This window comes from Zonotrichia albicollis, chromosome 11 (assembly GCF_047830755.1).
Source record: "Zonotrichia albicollis isolate bZonAlb1 chromosome 11, bZonAlb1.hap1, whole genome shotgun sequence".
Lineage (NCBI taxonomy): Eukaryota > Metazoa > Chordata > Aves > Passeriformes > Passerellidae > Zonotrichia > Zonotrichia albicollis.
This window is the reverse complement of record NC_133829.1, coordinates 15,929,567-15,945,870: the sequence shown is the minus strand read 5'-3', so window position 1 is coordinate 15,945,870 and position 16,304 is coordinate 15,929,567. Positions and strand designations below refer to the sequence as shown.

Sequence of the window (16,304 nt, the reverse complement as noted above, 5' to 3'; positions counted from 1 at the left end):
CATTTGACTGTGAGTGTACTTTTCTGTTTTGTACAGCTGAAAAAGCTAAGAGTGAAGTTAGGTTGGCAGGAGGAGCTGTGCTCTCATGTGATCCTGTGGCAATAAACATTCTAGTTAGTCGAGTGTAACTAAGTGATGGTTAGCACATTTTGGCTACTGCATGCTGCAGAATAAATCCTGGGATACCAGGGAGCCCAGACAGAGCAGGGCTGTGCTCAGGGTGGTCCCAGAGCTGCCAGCTCTCCCTCCTCAGGGAGGGACCCTCATCATCTGTGCCTCCCTCATCTGTGCCAGCACACCTGGAACTTTGCAGCAGGGATCTCCAAAGGCACAGCTGGCACAGGCAGGTGATGGCACAGGAAGTGTCTCTGCTGACTCCATTCACACACACTCACTTAGAGACCACAGAGCTTCAAAATGAAGATTTGGGGCATGGATTCCAGGCATAGGGAAAGCAAAGCCCTGCCATAAATTGTTGTGCAGCGTAGCCCCACCCAAACACACTTAGAACTCTAAGGGTTTTTTCCACTTTTTGTTTTTTGTGGAGTAAATTTTAGGGTCTTAAGGAGAACAGACACAACTGTGTTGCTTTTGTTCTTACTGTGTTTTACTAAAGATCTGATTCTTGTGTCACAGGCTTGTGGACTACTCGTGCAGTGTGGGATGGTTTTTGTGCAGCACAGGTGTCCTTGGGATATTGGTCCTGGGGTAGCAGCAGAAGGGGCAGCACTGAACAGCTTTTTCAGCAGCACTGAATATTCACAGACTGTAAATAGAAATAACTCAGAAATGGTACCATTAGTGCTGATTTCAGATGAGAGCACTCCTTGCATCATCTGGTAGGGTAAAGGTAAAGATGTGAGGGGACAGTGGTGGAAACAGATGGGTGCCAGTAGAGCAAGTTGTGTACAGCCCAAATACTGTCCTGTCAGCTGAGCCCAGGGCTGCTCTGGGACCTGAGGAAAGCAGGTTCCTCATCCTGCTCTGCCTCTCTCCCTCCCTGTGGTCCAAGGAAGGGATGGAGTGCTGCTGACAGACAGAAATTCTCATGGACAGACATTGGTTTGGGTTAGGTGGTGCTTTCTTGCCTGCTTTATTTGCTTCACTAGGAAAAGCGAAAATGACAGAACAAGATGATGGTTGCCAAAACGTGGTTGTTGCTGAGCTCATGGTTTAGTTTCTCTGTTGAAGAAGTCTGTCTGCAATTGTAAAAAGCAGGATTAGTCATCCTGCCTAGAATCTGTGTTGGAAATGTCACTGGAGCCAGTGTTTGTAGCAGAGGAGTGCAGGGCGCTCCTGGTACAGATACAGAGAGATTATTGAGAGCTGCTCTAGTCAAGGTAAAGCTCCTTTCTGATTCTGCTCAACAGGAATATTCTGAGCCCTCTGAGTGTCTGGTCTTTGCTTTCTTAAACTGAGGTCTTCAAACTTACAGATTATTTTAGAAAATCGCTCTGATTTTCACTTCCATTTTCTTTGCTTTTAGTAGTTATAAAAGGGGGAAATACCCTCATTTAAGTTGTCCTTTTTTAATGTTTTCTCATATAGTCTGTAATATTTTCCTTTAATTATAACATGGAATCATATATACACTCAATCTTTGCAGTCTCTTTTGATATTGACATTTTATTGGGGTTTTTTCCCTTTTTTTTTTCCTTTTTTTTAAGATGGAAATATAGTAGATGAGGTAAAAACCAGTCCTTGATGTAGCATATTTTCATTGTTACTGTTTGCTGTGTTTTATTATTTTAGTGTTTCCTTTGATTACCAGTATTGACTAAATATGTTTCCACAATGAAATTCAGGTAATTTATGTTATGGGTTTGAATTAGACTTCGGAGAATATAAAACTTGCTGAATTATTTTGGGGCTTCACTTTGTGCTAGCCTACCCTGCACACATTATTTAGCCTCCAGGGTAGTGTTACTCTCAGTCTTCCTTAGTAGTTGTCCTGCATCATCTTCTGGATTATTAACAATGTGAAAAAACTGAGTAGTAAAAATCATGAAGGATTATGTGAAATGTTTTTGGAACTCTGGATGTGAGAATGGAAAGGGCAGTCCTGAGTTATTTGCCTGTCTGTGCTGATATCCAAGATAACCAAAAACCTTCTCCGTTATTTTATGTGCACACCCAGAAGGCGGCAAAGAGACCCAGTTCCCATGTGCACGAGCTGTGCTGGTTTGTGCTTGCCTGTGCTTTGCTGCCCTGCTGCACTCTCCCCTAACATCATCTGAAATAAGGAGCAATGTGTTTTCCTACTGCTCCACACTTCATTCTTAAATTCCTGCAGACCCATTTGATTAAGATCATCTGTTCCCAGTAACTTATTTCGCTACTTAGGTAGGCAGTTTGTTCCAGTGCCTGCAGCCCATCACTGTGGCAGGAGAGCTCCAGGGAGTTCTCCCACTGCTGCTGGCTGCTATTGCAAGCAGCAAAGGTGAGAGCAGGCTGCTGACCCGAGGCAGGGCTTGCTTGGAGCCCCTCTGTGCTCCCAGTGTCCCCGGGCTCGGCGCGGGCATGATCCCGCACTGCAATGACAGAGAGCACGAGACAGTGCCCTAATCATTGCGGTATTTTCTGGAACGCTGTGGCATCCCTGGCTCCCAGCTGAGTGTGTGCCCTGGCTGTTCCCTGGCAGGTGCTGCAGCGTGTTTGACAGCGGGCGGCAGGAGCCCACGGGGCTGAGCGCGGCCCTGCAGGCCACGGACCTGGTGGGGGTGCTGCACATGCTCTACTGTGTCCTGTTCCACGGCACCAGCTCCGAGCCCAGCCCCGCCAGCCCCAAGGACAGCTACGCTGCCAGCACCGTGCAGGTGGCCATCCAGAGCCTGCGCTTCTTCAACAGCTTCGCTCTTCTCGACCTGCCTGCCTTCCAGGTAACCGATGGTTTAAAACTTCTCTTAGTGGGATGGTGTTAGTTATTGATTATATCTTTGGACTAAGTTTTGTCTTTAAGGTCTTAGTTGTTGAAGGAGTTTTTAAATGTTAGATTTTTTGCATGAAATTTCTAACTGTTGTTATGTCTGCCATATAGCTGTGGCTGATGACTTTAACCAAAAAGTGAAAATTTAGAATACTGAATCAAATCCATTATGTTCTCCAACTTATTTTTCACTTGTTTCTACCATAGTGCTTTTTATATTTATTAAGCCCCCAAAGTGTAAAAAGAAAAATCTTAGTCCGAAGGACAAAATAACAAGTTTATTTTATGTGAAAGGATTTGCTTGTATTGTAACCACATACTGTATTTTCCAGTGCTTTTGTGGGCCACTTGATTTAAGATTGTGCAGCTGAAACTGATAATTGCTTGATATAATTTCTTTAGCAAATAAAATTTTGTTAACCAAAAATTGGAAAATATATTTTCATAATTTTTATTAAACTGAAAAAAAAAAAAAAGTTGTATTTTGAGTCCTGAGAAGGACTATTTACCTTTGTCTGTGAACAGAGTTCAAGTGTAAATGACTGATTTTGCCATACAAATAGTGGTATATTTCTCAGGTAAGTTAGTAAAGTTGTATTGTTAATATAAAACCTTTCAGAAGGCATTGCTTTGAAAACACATTTAGCAGCATCAGTCTTACACAATTCAACAGAACAGGTTTCTTTTTCATTTAATGTGTAATTTGTAGTGTGCTGTACCACACTCCGTCTGAAGTGCATTAAACTCGGCGAGAGCTTTTCACAAATGAAGAATTTAGTGTGGCTCCTTCAGTTGGTGTTTCTTGCCATGGACTTTCAGTTTGGTATCGTCTGTAACAACAGCAGCAAGGCTTGTGTGTGCAGCAGAGTTCATCTGCAGCTGCAGCACCAATCCAGTCAGGGTTTTTTGCAGGGACAGAAGCAGGACCCTGACTGCAGTTTGATTGCACACCTACTGACTCCATTCCTTTCTGTCAGTCAGGGCAGTTCCCTCCTGACCTTGGTTCAGCACTCTGGGTGTGTGAGTGACAGACTGGCTGTTTGTGTGCTGCTGTAGGTGTTACAGGTGTGTGCCAGAGTCAGCCTTGAGTGGAGCAGGTACACTTGGCAGGGGAGCTGTAGCAGATCCCACTGGCTGCAGGGCTGCTCCCTGCTATCCCAAGAAACCACTGTTCACTTTTAAAACACATCTCTTGCTTACCCTGTCTGTATTTATCCCTCTACCCACGCTGTTACATCCCAGCATTTGTAACAAACAGTCAGCATTGACCTCCAAACCCCATGGTCTGTGTTAGTCTGTTCTACCCAAAATGGTGCAGGTCAGTAACAGTTGCCTGAAGGGTGGCCAGACCCCAGCAGTGGGAGCTGCTTCTCTCAGCTCAGGGGCACAGGGCCCTGCTCAGGAGGTGTCCTGGACTGTGGGGATGCTGTTGCTGTGATGGACAGGCATGCTGGGCTGGCTCAGCAGCTCTCCTTCCCGTGCATTAATGGGATTTGTTTCTGTACTGTTAGGAATAACATCCACCTGAGGCAGCTTGCTGGACACTGACCCCGTGGGCCATGGCAGGCTGGCAGACAGAGGAGGGAAGAGCCTCCTGTGTGATTATTATCTCTAAGGAATAGTTTTATCACAAATTGGTAGGACTGTGGAATAGGGGGTTCTGATTAGCAAAAGAGGTCTGGCATTCTCGAGTTTGTATTAGCACAGATGGCTCATGGGTATATATTTCATTTAATTTGACAGTATAAACAATTGAAAGATGGTAGTGAGAAACAGCACAGGGTCCTGAGCTGATATTAATTCTGGCTAAAAAGGAAGCATAGTTTCCTTGAAAAATTAGTTTAACTTTTATACACAAACTCAGGTGCCCTTTGACCTGTTGTTGTCAGAGGAGGTCAAACCCAGAGCACTGGGTCACAGCATGCACAGGCAGCACTAATTAAATAAGGATGGACCTGAGAACATGGCATTCACATGACATAAAGCAGTAAATAGGGGCTGTATTGGGCATTAAATTTTGAAAATCCACTGACTTACCAGAATGCTTGAAGTTCAAGATCGAAAGCATCCGCAGCTGCTTCCATTGTCAAGGATCCTGCTTTTCTGGGTGTATTTGGAATTCAGCAGGACTAAACTATGCCACAGCCTGGGATTTATGTATTATGTATTTACCACAGGCTAGAAGGTAGAAAATGAAGAAAACTCTGAAATGAAAGAGATTTTCTCAGGCCTGCATTGCTGTTTCATTAGAGTTAGGAGACTGTGATGCTCATTCCTTGTGCTTTAGTTTTCCCCTTTGACCCTGTGTCGCTCTGTCTGCTTGACATGTTTATTAAATAGAGGCTGTAGGCTGCACAGATAAAATCTAATTCTGAATCTCCACGGTACAGCTATTTGCCTACTTTTAAAAAACATCCCAAGAAGCTTTGCAGCTGACTGTTCTCTCCTTTTGGATGTTTCTAACTTTTTGTAATGTTTGAAAAGTCATTATTTGTTATTAATCATTGTATTCCATTCAGAGCATGAGTTATTAATGAGAAATGCATTTTGCTCTGTTGCAGAAATGAAGATGGTTTGGTTTCTTTTGCTTATTTCTAAGAGATATTACTAAATATTCCTGGTACATGTAATGTATGTCAAATGAAATGGTCAACCTAATGCTACACTGCATGTCAAATAAGCAGAATCCAGTTTTTCCTGTGTCCCTTGAAATTTTGAATTTATTCTTGCTTCTGTGGCTTTTAATATTATATTCCAGTTGTGAACAGCTGAAAAAAGAGATCTGATTGCGGCCTTTCACAAGGAAGAACATAGTCTGTACTTTGCAAAAACACCCCAGCAGGGTGCAGTTGATGTGTATGAATTCACACAAGTTCTAGAGCATGCTGCTGGAGTGTGATTTCTGTTTCTTGGTCTATTTTTCAGTCGATTGTGGGAGCGGAGGGGCTGTCCCTGGCCTTCAGGCACATTATCAGCTCCCTGCTGTGGTACTGCTCCCAGCATACCTGTGAGGGACTGCTGCACGAAGTCATCATTTGTGTGGGCTACTTCACTGTAAACAACCCAGATAACCAGGTAAGGCAAATGGAAAAGGGGCTCAGAAGTTATCAAGGGCACATTTAGTCACGGATCTCTCATTTAGTCAGGAAATTCATCCCCTCAGCATTGCTTTTGAAGCACTTGGGATTCTGTGAGCACAAAGGGATGTGTTTGGTAAAGAGAAACTGAAGTTGTGTGTTAAGACAAAGACATTGATTTTGTGTGTGCATAAGCAAAGTCCATTTGTAGTTCCTGTGCTCCCATTGCATTGATTTGAACTGGCCTTGCACCCTGCCAAGGCATACTTGCTACTGATATTTTTAATTCTAAGTTAGCTTCACATCAGCTTAATCAGATGGTTGTGGTACCCAAGTTAAACCTTTCTAAAGCCAACTAAGCTACTCTCCCATGAAGACTTGTCCTTGGATGCCAGTGTAGCTGTCTCCCTGCTTGCCAGTGCTCAGGTTTAAGCCATTCTTCTCCATGAGTCTTTTCAGTCATAAACTAAATGCCCTATTCAAGAAACAGTGGAAATTCCCTTTTAGCTTCCTTAATTGTTGTCCACTTTTGCCACTGAACTCTGTGACTTCCCTTACTGGCTTATAAAGTAAAACAGACACAAAACTCAAAAAATATTTCAAATTTATTGGTCTTAAAAATCTCATGGTTTCCTCAGCTTATCTGTAACATCTCAGGATGTACTGGGCAGGGCTTGGCACTGGCTCTTGGAATATGAGAAGTTGACTGAGTGTGTAGGTACTGCATTACAGTGCCCACATCTTGGGTACTATTCAGCTGAATGCTGCATTTTGGGAAGGTACTTACTGTGTTCTCTCTCTATGCTTGCTCCCCTTTTTTGCACAGCTTTTGGGATAAGGGTTCAGGGTGAGGAGCTCAGTGCCCTCAGTTCAGCTGATGAGCTGGAGGAAGTGTTAAAACTTGTCAGGAAAGGTTTTAGAGAAAAGCTGCTCTATAACATTCTTACAGTTATTGACTGTAATTGGAACACTGCAGTATCTTAAAGCTGACAATGCTGTCACAAGTATTATAGAATTATACAGTGATGCTTCTGTGGGATTGGCCACAGCTGGAGGGAGGATGCTGCAGCCTCCCTGCCCTGTGTGACCAAAATCCCACTCAGGATCTGCAGCTGCCTGTTGGCAGCACTTCAGAGTGGTCATTTTTAACCCTGTGTGGTGCTGCTGCCATTTTGAGTCCCTCTGCTGCCCCAGGGTCGAGCTGACCCCAGCAGTGCCAGCAAACCCTGTCATCTTCTCTCTGCAGCTCAAGGATTCCTGTTCTGGCACAAAGTCCAGACAGATGGAATTCATTGCATGCAGCACTTGGCACTGCAGGAGCAGTGCAGCACAGGGTTCCCTGCAGCACAGGGTTCCCTGCAGCAGAGAGGGTTCCCTGCAGAACAGGGATTTCCTCCAGCACAGGGCTCCTGCAGCAGTGCCAGCAGTGCCACCCTGCCATGCCAGCAGTGCCAGCAGGAAGCTCCATGCAGGGGCAGCGGGCACTGGGCCCTGGGGGGAGCCTTGGGCTGGGGCTGGGCTTCCTGCAGCCTTCAGCTTGTGCTGCTGGGGCTGAGGGTGGCCTCTGCAGCCCTCAGTGTCAGGTTTAGGGTTTCAGGCAGACAGCCATGCTGTGTCCGTCCTTCTCGTACACTAAAAGCTCTCTTTTAGGGTGCTTTGCTTTGAGGGAACCAATGTCACGTGTCATGACATGCTTAACTTTTAATGTAATTTCTAATATTCCTCCTTGATAAGATTTTATCTGAGGCATTTGGGTTTGGCTTTTTTGTTTAAAAAAGCATTTTGAAAAACTGAAGCTTTCCTCACTCAGGTACTTGAAAAATACTGAGAAGGGTTTTTAGTGAAAGGAAGTAATTTTTCTTTTACTACCAGGCAAAGCAGTATGACTTGCTTATGGTCATTATTTTAAGGTGCTCTTTGTGTTGTGACTTCTACTAGACAGGCTGCTTTTCATGAAGAGGGAAGTGCTTTCTATTCATTCAGTTATGGTTTAATTTTTTATTATGTTAAGAGCTTCCAGTTTTTTCTTCCATTGTTGATCATCTGGGGAGTCCTACTAAAAATAAAAAATTGGTCTCACAGTGAAAGTTTTCAAATAGTAGGCTTGAAGTCCTGGCAAGTACAGTGTAATAAAAATAGATACACTAGACTTGAGCTATGAAAACAAATTTCTATAAAGCCAGAAAGCTCTATTTAGTATTTGAATCAACTTTAACTGAGTCCATAAGTGATGTATTTCAAGGCAGATTCAGGTTCTTCTTGCAGTCAAATGTGCATTTGTTTGGAAATGTTTGTAGTTTAAAGTCCTTTCCTTTCTACATTTGTATTTCTTATTACAAACGGAGGTATGTTTTCATTCCTTTCAGTACTCAAAACAGAAAAGGACAAACAGTTGTTTGGAGTTTTCAGCATCCCTTTTTGTTGTTCCTTTTTCTATCCACATCAAGAGATAAATATCCAAAGCAGCATACTGGAAGAAGGGAAAAAAAAAAAAAAAAAAAAAAGTGAAGCAGTTCCCCAGTTTGGAGAATAGATAGATTTGTAAAACAGAAATTTTACAGCCCGTCAACCTCAGCACTGACCTTCTGTAGTAGTACTGTGATTTAAGTGAACTGCTACCACTGTGCAGTCAAAATCATAAGAGGGCAATTTCCTAAACATTTCACATTCATAGAACAAAATCTTCCAAGAGCATCATATGCCAGTCATTTAATATAACACAGGTTTGGCTCCATTTGTTACGCTGTCTGTAGAAGTCTTTAGCTGAGTAGCAGATGAAGAAGGAAGGAGGAAAGTGCTTTTCTCTTGTGCAGTTTGGAGCCTGAGATTTCCCCCAGCCCCTGCTGGGTCCCACCCGGAGGCTCTGCCTGGGCTCCCACTTGGTGTTTGCACCACGCCTGGCTTTGGGCAGCCCCAAGTGATTCTGTCAGGAGCACTGAGGACAATGGATTCCTGAGGAACACATTCCTCAGTGTTTTGATAGTGCTTGCTCTGTTTATTTTAAAAAGGCTGCGATTTTGCTGACTCTGCCCACATATAATATATTAGTAATATTCCCTTCCTTCGTTCCTATTTTGTTTTAACATTCATAAAGCTTTTCCAGGGCAGCTGCTGTCACTGAAGAAATAAATCAGTTATGGAAGTGCAAACTGCAGAAGGCAAGGAGTGTTTCTTTAATATTTGAAGCTCTGCAAAGCCAGTGGTGAGCCTGAGCTGCCCTGTCTGTTCTGTATCCACACGTGAGCTCTGTTTACTGCAGAGCCAGACAGCCCCTGCTCACAGCTTCCCCGGGCATCTGCTCCCCGGGAGGGACCAGCAGGGAAAAGGGATTCTCTTGTTCTGGCCCCCATTTAATCTGCTGCTATACAAAAACAGGTCCCATGATACCAAGGATGGACATTAAGGCTAAACTGTGTAATAAAAATAATGTCCAATCTTTCAATAGCCAGCCCTGCTATATCAGACTGTAGAATTACAGTTTCTAATTAAAATATTCTTGTTAATTTAAGTTATCCTTCTATTTCATTACATTTTTATTCCCTTTTATTGTTTGATTTAATTAGTATAATGAATATAATTATCATGTGCTGTCAACTCGCCTTATTTGCATATTATATTGAATAATTGAATGTGGTCCTGTAATTAAATTAACAGGAATGACAGATGATTTGCTTTCTTTCACATTGCTGCATTGGGAATAGAAATCTTTCCATATTCATTGCAGTTAGGGAATATTTTTCATCTGGAAAGTCCTCACAAATCAGATCCTCAGACTCAGGATCTTGCTGATAGGCTTCAAAAGCAGTTACATTGCTATGCCTTTATTTAAATAAAAATAGCTTTTGTTCTGCCACTCTTTGGTACACACTGTATTTAGAGTGCTCTAGAAGAATCCCACCAACTTTAAGGGTTTGTAAGATATTAATTGGATGTTTCTAGAAGATATAGTTGCTAGACTGCAAAATAAAATCTCTGCTGAAAGAGTTAGGAAAAAGTGTGTGCAGCTTTTCAGAACTTTGTTATAAAAATAGGTTTGTAGATAGAAGTAAAAAGTTCTCTCAGAAGTTTTTCAAAAATTTACATGCACACTATGTGTCCTTGAAGAAGGAATTTCATTCCCAGAAGTCTTCCAGCTGCGTAAGTCTCACTTACTTCTCTGTCCAAACCCTCTGTCTGCAGACATTTGTGTCCATAACAAGGTCTGTTACTATAAACTCATAAATAATTGAAATGTTAATATCTAATGATCCATATGCTGAAAATAGAAGCACATGAAATTAGATTTAATAGTGTCAGTCACCTGCTAGAAATCACTCCTTGCTATACAGGTGTGGAAAATTTGTTGCAAAACATGTTTCAGGCATCCCAGCTGACTCCAGGTAAAGAGTAAGGAGCAGTGAGATTACAGGATATTTTGGGAGGGAATTTCTCCCATGTTAAATATGTTAAATATCACACAGCAGTATCACAGATAAAAATATAATGTGTAAAGAAATAGAAATACTGTATGATAGCCATAGCTCTGAAAGGACCTTGAAATTTAGTACTCACTGGTGGCACCCAAAGCGTGCTGGTTAGTCCCCAGTAAAGGTTTCATCCCGAGATGATTTTCCATTTTTTGTTAAATTATTGACTTGTGGTCATATTTTCTTTTCATTTCTTCTGTGTGATAAGTCCTTCTTTTATCATAAAGTAGCAGGGGCTTTTTTCCCACGGTGTGTATCACAAATATCTATCTGTATGACATCCTAGCTGTGGTTACAGGTACTGGGCTGCAAGGGACACTTGCAAAGGGATTTAAGATTGAAAGTGACCTTCTGGAGAGAAATTATATTGTGCTTTTTACAGATTTATTACATATTGAGTTTTAGGATGGGGCCGGTTTTCTCTAGTGTTAGCGGGAAGGAAGAAAAATACTTCTAAAATGGAAAAATTGTGAAAATCAGAAGTCAACAGGAAAACCTGCAAGTTATAAAAATATGTAGAGTTTCCATATGGGTTGTTTCCTAGAGGCCATCACTAAGCTTTCATAGTTTATGTTGTTTTTGGGGGTGTGGAGGAACTGGAACAATTTTGATCTGGTAGGTGGACTTTATGAAAATACAGCCCAAAGAGCAAAGAGGCAGGAATTGGTAGTTACCATGCAGTTAACATCCCTATCTGTAAATAAATAAGATCTGAATTTACTTAATTCTGATTTTGTTAGTTTCTTCTCAAACAGGGATTTGTAGGAGTATTGATTTCATGTTGAGGTTATGGGTTTTTCGTTAAAACTTCTTTTAAAAGCCCCACGCCCTGATGTTTTAAAGCTTTATAGGTTTGAACAAGAAATACCTGGTAAATTTTGTGGAATAGCTGATTTTGGCAAGTGAGTGATTCATGTGAAGTTGTAGTCTTGACTCACATTTAGAAGCACTTGAGCTTGTGAACAGAAATCCCCTGAGGATTAAAGTGCCCGAGTTAGAGCTGAGTACATTAAGGCAGCTCTGTAATGTATGCCTTGGCTCTCACAGCCTTACATCCTCAGCCACATAAATTCACTTAAGTGAACCAATGTCTTCAGGAGACATGGCATTCCTGTCTGAGCAGTCAGGCAAAAGTGGGGATGCCTTTTAGGTAATTTGTCAGACACCTTTGTTGTTGTTTGAGCTTCCTGATGAACTTTTTCTTTTAAAGAATGATCTATGACAAAGCAAATCAAGTATGTCAGAAGCATTTGGGACTGCACATTTCATGTGTCACATCCTAATTGTATTTCTGACATTCCAAAATACATCCTGGATTTTTGGGGGTTTTTGAGAGGAGGTGGGGAAGGTAATTTAATATGAGCAAAGACTTAGCATGAAGTAAAGTGTATTTAGTTTCAGTTCATGATGACTGGCTCATTCCTATCGGGAGGAAAAGAGAGAGTGTATAGGAATTAGTGTGAGAAATTAATGCATTTGGATTTATCTTACTGTCTTCCTCTCAAACTGTAAACACAGAAGGATAAACTTATCTCTCGATGTCATAAAAGCCAGTAATTTCAACAGCCTTCAAATACAGTCCCTAACTGAGGCTTAAAGAGAGGGAGCTGCTGCTGCTGCCTCCGCGGAGCCGCGTTCTAATCTTACTCCTGGGTCAGCAGAAAAGGAGTTTGGTGGTCTCAGCTTAACCCCCGGTGGAACTTGGTCCCCATCGGGAGAGCACCGCGGAGTTTGGCGCAGTCCTGCTGCGCCCGCGGTTCGTTCCCGCTCGGAGCTGGGCTCGGACGGGGGCAGAGCTTGCGCAACTCCCGCTGCCGCTCCCGCCCAGCGCGGCGCTCGCCCTGCCCTTGCTCGGGAACCGCTTTTCACACGGACGCTTTAAACATTAGAGTCTAAAGCCTGCAGATCTTTAATCAGCCTTGCGAGCTATTGTCTGTCTCGCCTGATGTGTGAGGGAACTCCCTGTGCCTCTCTCATAAAGTCTCGGCTGTCGCGGCCCCATGGCGAGGCAGCGGCTGCTCTGTGTCCCGGAGCTGACAGCTCTTCCTCGGATGCTGCTCCAGGCTGGCAGCCTAGAGAGCCCCCGAGGAGTCTCCCCAGCCCCTTGGGTCGTGTTCAGCTCCAGTCACACTTGTTGGAAGCGATACTGAAACATAAAGAACAAAATGCATTAATGGAGTACTATGGAAAATGTTGCTCGTCTTCCTCTCCCCTTAGTAAAGGGTAAATTGGAGCTCGTTTTTCGTGGCAGAAAAGCACATTTTCTTGCTCTCTCTTTGAAGCTTTGTCTCAGACAGCTCTGTAATATGTCCAGTGGCTCAGTGTTTCACAAGCTTTTTAGTTGATGATTGGGTGCTTTGACAAACCCTTTACATTTCTTGTGGAAACCGTAAGACAAAACGTGCTAGGAATAATAATTCCAAGACTATATAGCTTACTTGTGACTAGAGTTCCATAGTGTGACAGGAAATATTTGCTTTTGAAGAGAGAAAATGCTCTGAGACACACAAGAAGATTTTATGTGTTTTAGCTTGTAATGTTGGAATTATTCGCACCTTCTGGGGATTTTGACTCAAACTGGCTGTTTCCAAGGGTGCTGGCAGAAACCTCAGCCAACAGTTTGCCTGAACTTCTGTTGTCTGGTCCTGTTTCTTCTCTACCCTGTAAATCATCTTTATTCAGATCAGTTGGATTTCATTCACAGTAAATGACTGCAGAGTTGTGCCCAAAGCAGCAACCTGAGGTTAAAGGGGTTCATCGTGGAAGCTGGGGATGTTATCTGAGTGTGGAGATGATTCTTCAAAAACAGTGCAGGGCTACAAAGGCTAATTTTGATCACTTCAGGGCTCAGAATAACCCCTGAGGATCTGAGATGTGTCATGATGGGTTTTTAATTTTATCTGACAGAAGATAGGTATTTCTCATACATTGGATCCATAATAATACTTTCTGATTAAAAATTATTAGGCCAACACTTAAACATACGAATCTTCTGGTACATTATTGTGGAAACAATGAAGCTTAGAATTTTCTAGAAAGCAGTGATACCCTTTGGCTTAACAGGATCCTTAAGTATATCATTAACGTGAAGTGTGAGAACAACCTCACACTTAAATATTTATTTTTATGTTAATAAATGCTAAAATGCTATCACTCCAGCAGTTAGGCTTTTCCTTAATACCTGCTCCTTGGTCAGATATTAGATTACTATTTTCTCCTGCAGCTTGGACAAGTATTAAATTTACAAGTAAGCTCAATGCATATTAGAATTGCTTCCATTTTCCTTTCATCACATTGTAATGAAGTTTATATTTTACAATATTTGTTTTATGTTATTTATTTGTTGTTGAATTTATTCTTATATATACTTCATTTGTTGTGTTATAACTAAGGGGACTTGTTAGTTGTCATTTTGGGCTGCATTTTTTCAAAAGCTTTGTATAATGACCTTTTGTTAGATTTTCCACTAGCATCACTTTTGATAAACATTTTTACATTTTCAGTGCATCATTGTCCTGGTGGTTGCCCCTTGTCCTATCTTAAATGTTCGTATGTCTTAGGATGGTTACACAAAAACTGATGCAACAGTTTTTTTCTGTGAGGTACACACAGAGCACCCTTGAATCTGCTTAAACCATAGAGCTCTAAAAGGACAATGCTTAGAATGTGCATTATAGGAAGTCTGATGTTATTCCTGAACCACTCTTATCTTCTCTCTGAAGGCTTACATGTGACACTAAGAAAATAAACACTGGAATTTTTCAAATAGACAAAATTCTTATTTTTAAATTTCACTGTAGCATTCTGGAACTTTCTTTTTGCATGGAAATGGTGCTCTGATTCCTGAGAAATGCCAGGAGGAATTTAGAACATTCTTTGCTCAGAGCTTTGCCAATAGTGGAGTTTGCAAAATGGAAAGAAAAGAGCTTGACCTTAAAACAGAAGACGAGCCTAAGTGGTGACATATTCTGCTGATTAAATACTAGCAGTATGAGATCTGTTTATATAGAAGCAAAGAAATAATGCAGATCTGACTTTGAAGAGAAACTCTGTACTACTAATATAAAGACTTATTTCTTTTACAAAGTTGTAAATAACCTAACATCAAACAAAGGGATTTAACTGTTTGATGGAATACTGTTACAGGAATTAGATGCACAGTTCCTGTTCAATGAAGTTACTACTTGTTAGTACAAATTAGAATTGGCATTTATATAAATGAAAAATCCATGGATAAGAAGCATTAGTGATTCCCATAGCAAGCACCATTTTAAGATGCTAATGTTTATCATGGCCATGTTGAAGTTTGGCAGCACAGGTCATCTGAGATAGCAGAGAAGGCAGGGAGTGCCCCTCAGAGAGCCATTCACTTTTTAAACTGAGCTGTTCTAAGAAAATTGCATCTGAACGTGAACCACATTAGAGCAGAAGAGCACAGAAAGTAAAAGGCACATTTTAATGCTTGGTTTCATAAAAATGAAAGGAAATTCTGTTGGGAAGGATGTTTTTCTAGCAAGTGAATTCAGCTCCTGCTAATAAGCACTGTATTTGTTTCTCAGTACCTGTGGGACACCCCATGTCACTGCCAGGTTGGTCTGCAAGAGCCAAAGAAGGTTTTGCTTCAGGAAGTTCTGAACTTTCCAGCTGCTTGTTCCTGTATCCACATTAGGAGAACTTTGTCTCAGTTTCCACTTTAGAAAAGAGCTACAACTCCTAATATTTGGTCAAAACTCACAAAACCCATCAGCCTGACTGTAGACTACGAAGACCGTGGCATTTTCAGGCAGAGTCAGTCACACAAGAGCAGGGCACTTGGATGGCTTGTAAGGTTTTGTTCAAAACTCCACGTTTGGGTTTGTGCCTACAGATTTTTTCAGTTCTCTCCTTGGCAATCTTTTTCCTTTCTCTGCTGCCCATTTTCCCCTTCCTGCTTGGATGTAAGGAGCTGATGGGTTCCTTAGCAGAAGGCAGGCATGGTTCCCATGGCCTGGCTGGGAATGGTGCTGGGAGGCACTGCCAGGCCTCAGATGGCAGCACAGCTGCTGGCTGTTGTCTCCTCTTGCCTTGGCCATGCCCCTGTGGCTGCCATGTGCCCCAGCAGTGCCACTGCTGCCAGCTGTGCCTTTGCTCCCAAACTTTCTTCCAAAAGTGAAGCATTTCAGTTCTTTGTTTTGCCCTTCCACAAACAAAAAAGTTTGCTGCTGGCTTACTCTTCTACCTGACTGCAAAATTAATTAGCTTCTTTAAAAGATCATTCTGGTGGGTTTATTGTATATATTGACAGAAATAACTCACATGAATGATGTTTTTACAGAGCTGCAAATGTCCAAGTGAAGCAAGAAAACCTAAATCCACCAGTAGAACTAGACTAAATATTGCTCTAAAAATCAGCACTTCCAGTCTGCAGTAATCCTGGGCTAAGCATGTGTGGTACACAACTGGTGAAAAAGTTCTTGGTCTGACACTGAACCCTTTATTTTTTTATTTGTAGTAGAATTTCTGATAATATTTAACATACACACATAGAACCAGTGGAAAACAATCTGGGATCATAATCTTCTTTAAATCTTTGGAAGATTGCAAGCAGAGTTTTATGTTCAGTTAGTTCCTCTCTTTTGAATGCAGTTACAACTTGGAAAAAGAAACTCAGATTGTCCCCAAAAATGCTACTCCATAATAAATCTTCACAGGGCAGTTTAATTGAACTGTTAGTTCTTGACAAATTACTAGCATGAATCTCCATTACATGTCTATTCAGAAGATAGGAATATATGAATGATATGAATCTATGAATTATCAATTCACTTCAATGGAACTAATATTTGTTCAGTATTT

The 16,304-nt window shown here is 41.8% G+C and overlaps 1 protein-coding gene across 2 annotated transcripts in view; it reads left to right on the top strand.

Moving 5' to 3' along the window:
* The window catches only part of SCAPER (S-phase cyclin A associated protein in the ER), a 135,777-nt gene that overhangs the window by 110,324 nt on the left and 9,149 nt on the right, over positions 1-16,304 (top strand). For both annotated transcript variants that reach the window (XM_074549526.1, XM_074549525.1), the window contains exons 28-29: positions 2,642-2,879; positions 5,852-6,001. In XM_074549526.1, coding sequence (XP_074405627.1) covers positions 2,642-2,879; positions 5,852-6,001 — 388 coding nt within the window. The remainder of the gene's footprint in view (positions 1-2,641; positions 2,880-5,851; positions 6,002-16,304) is intronic.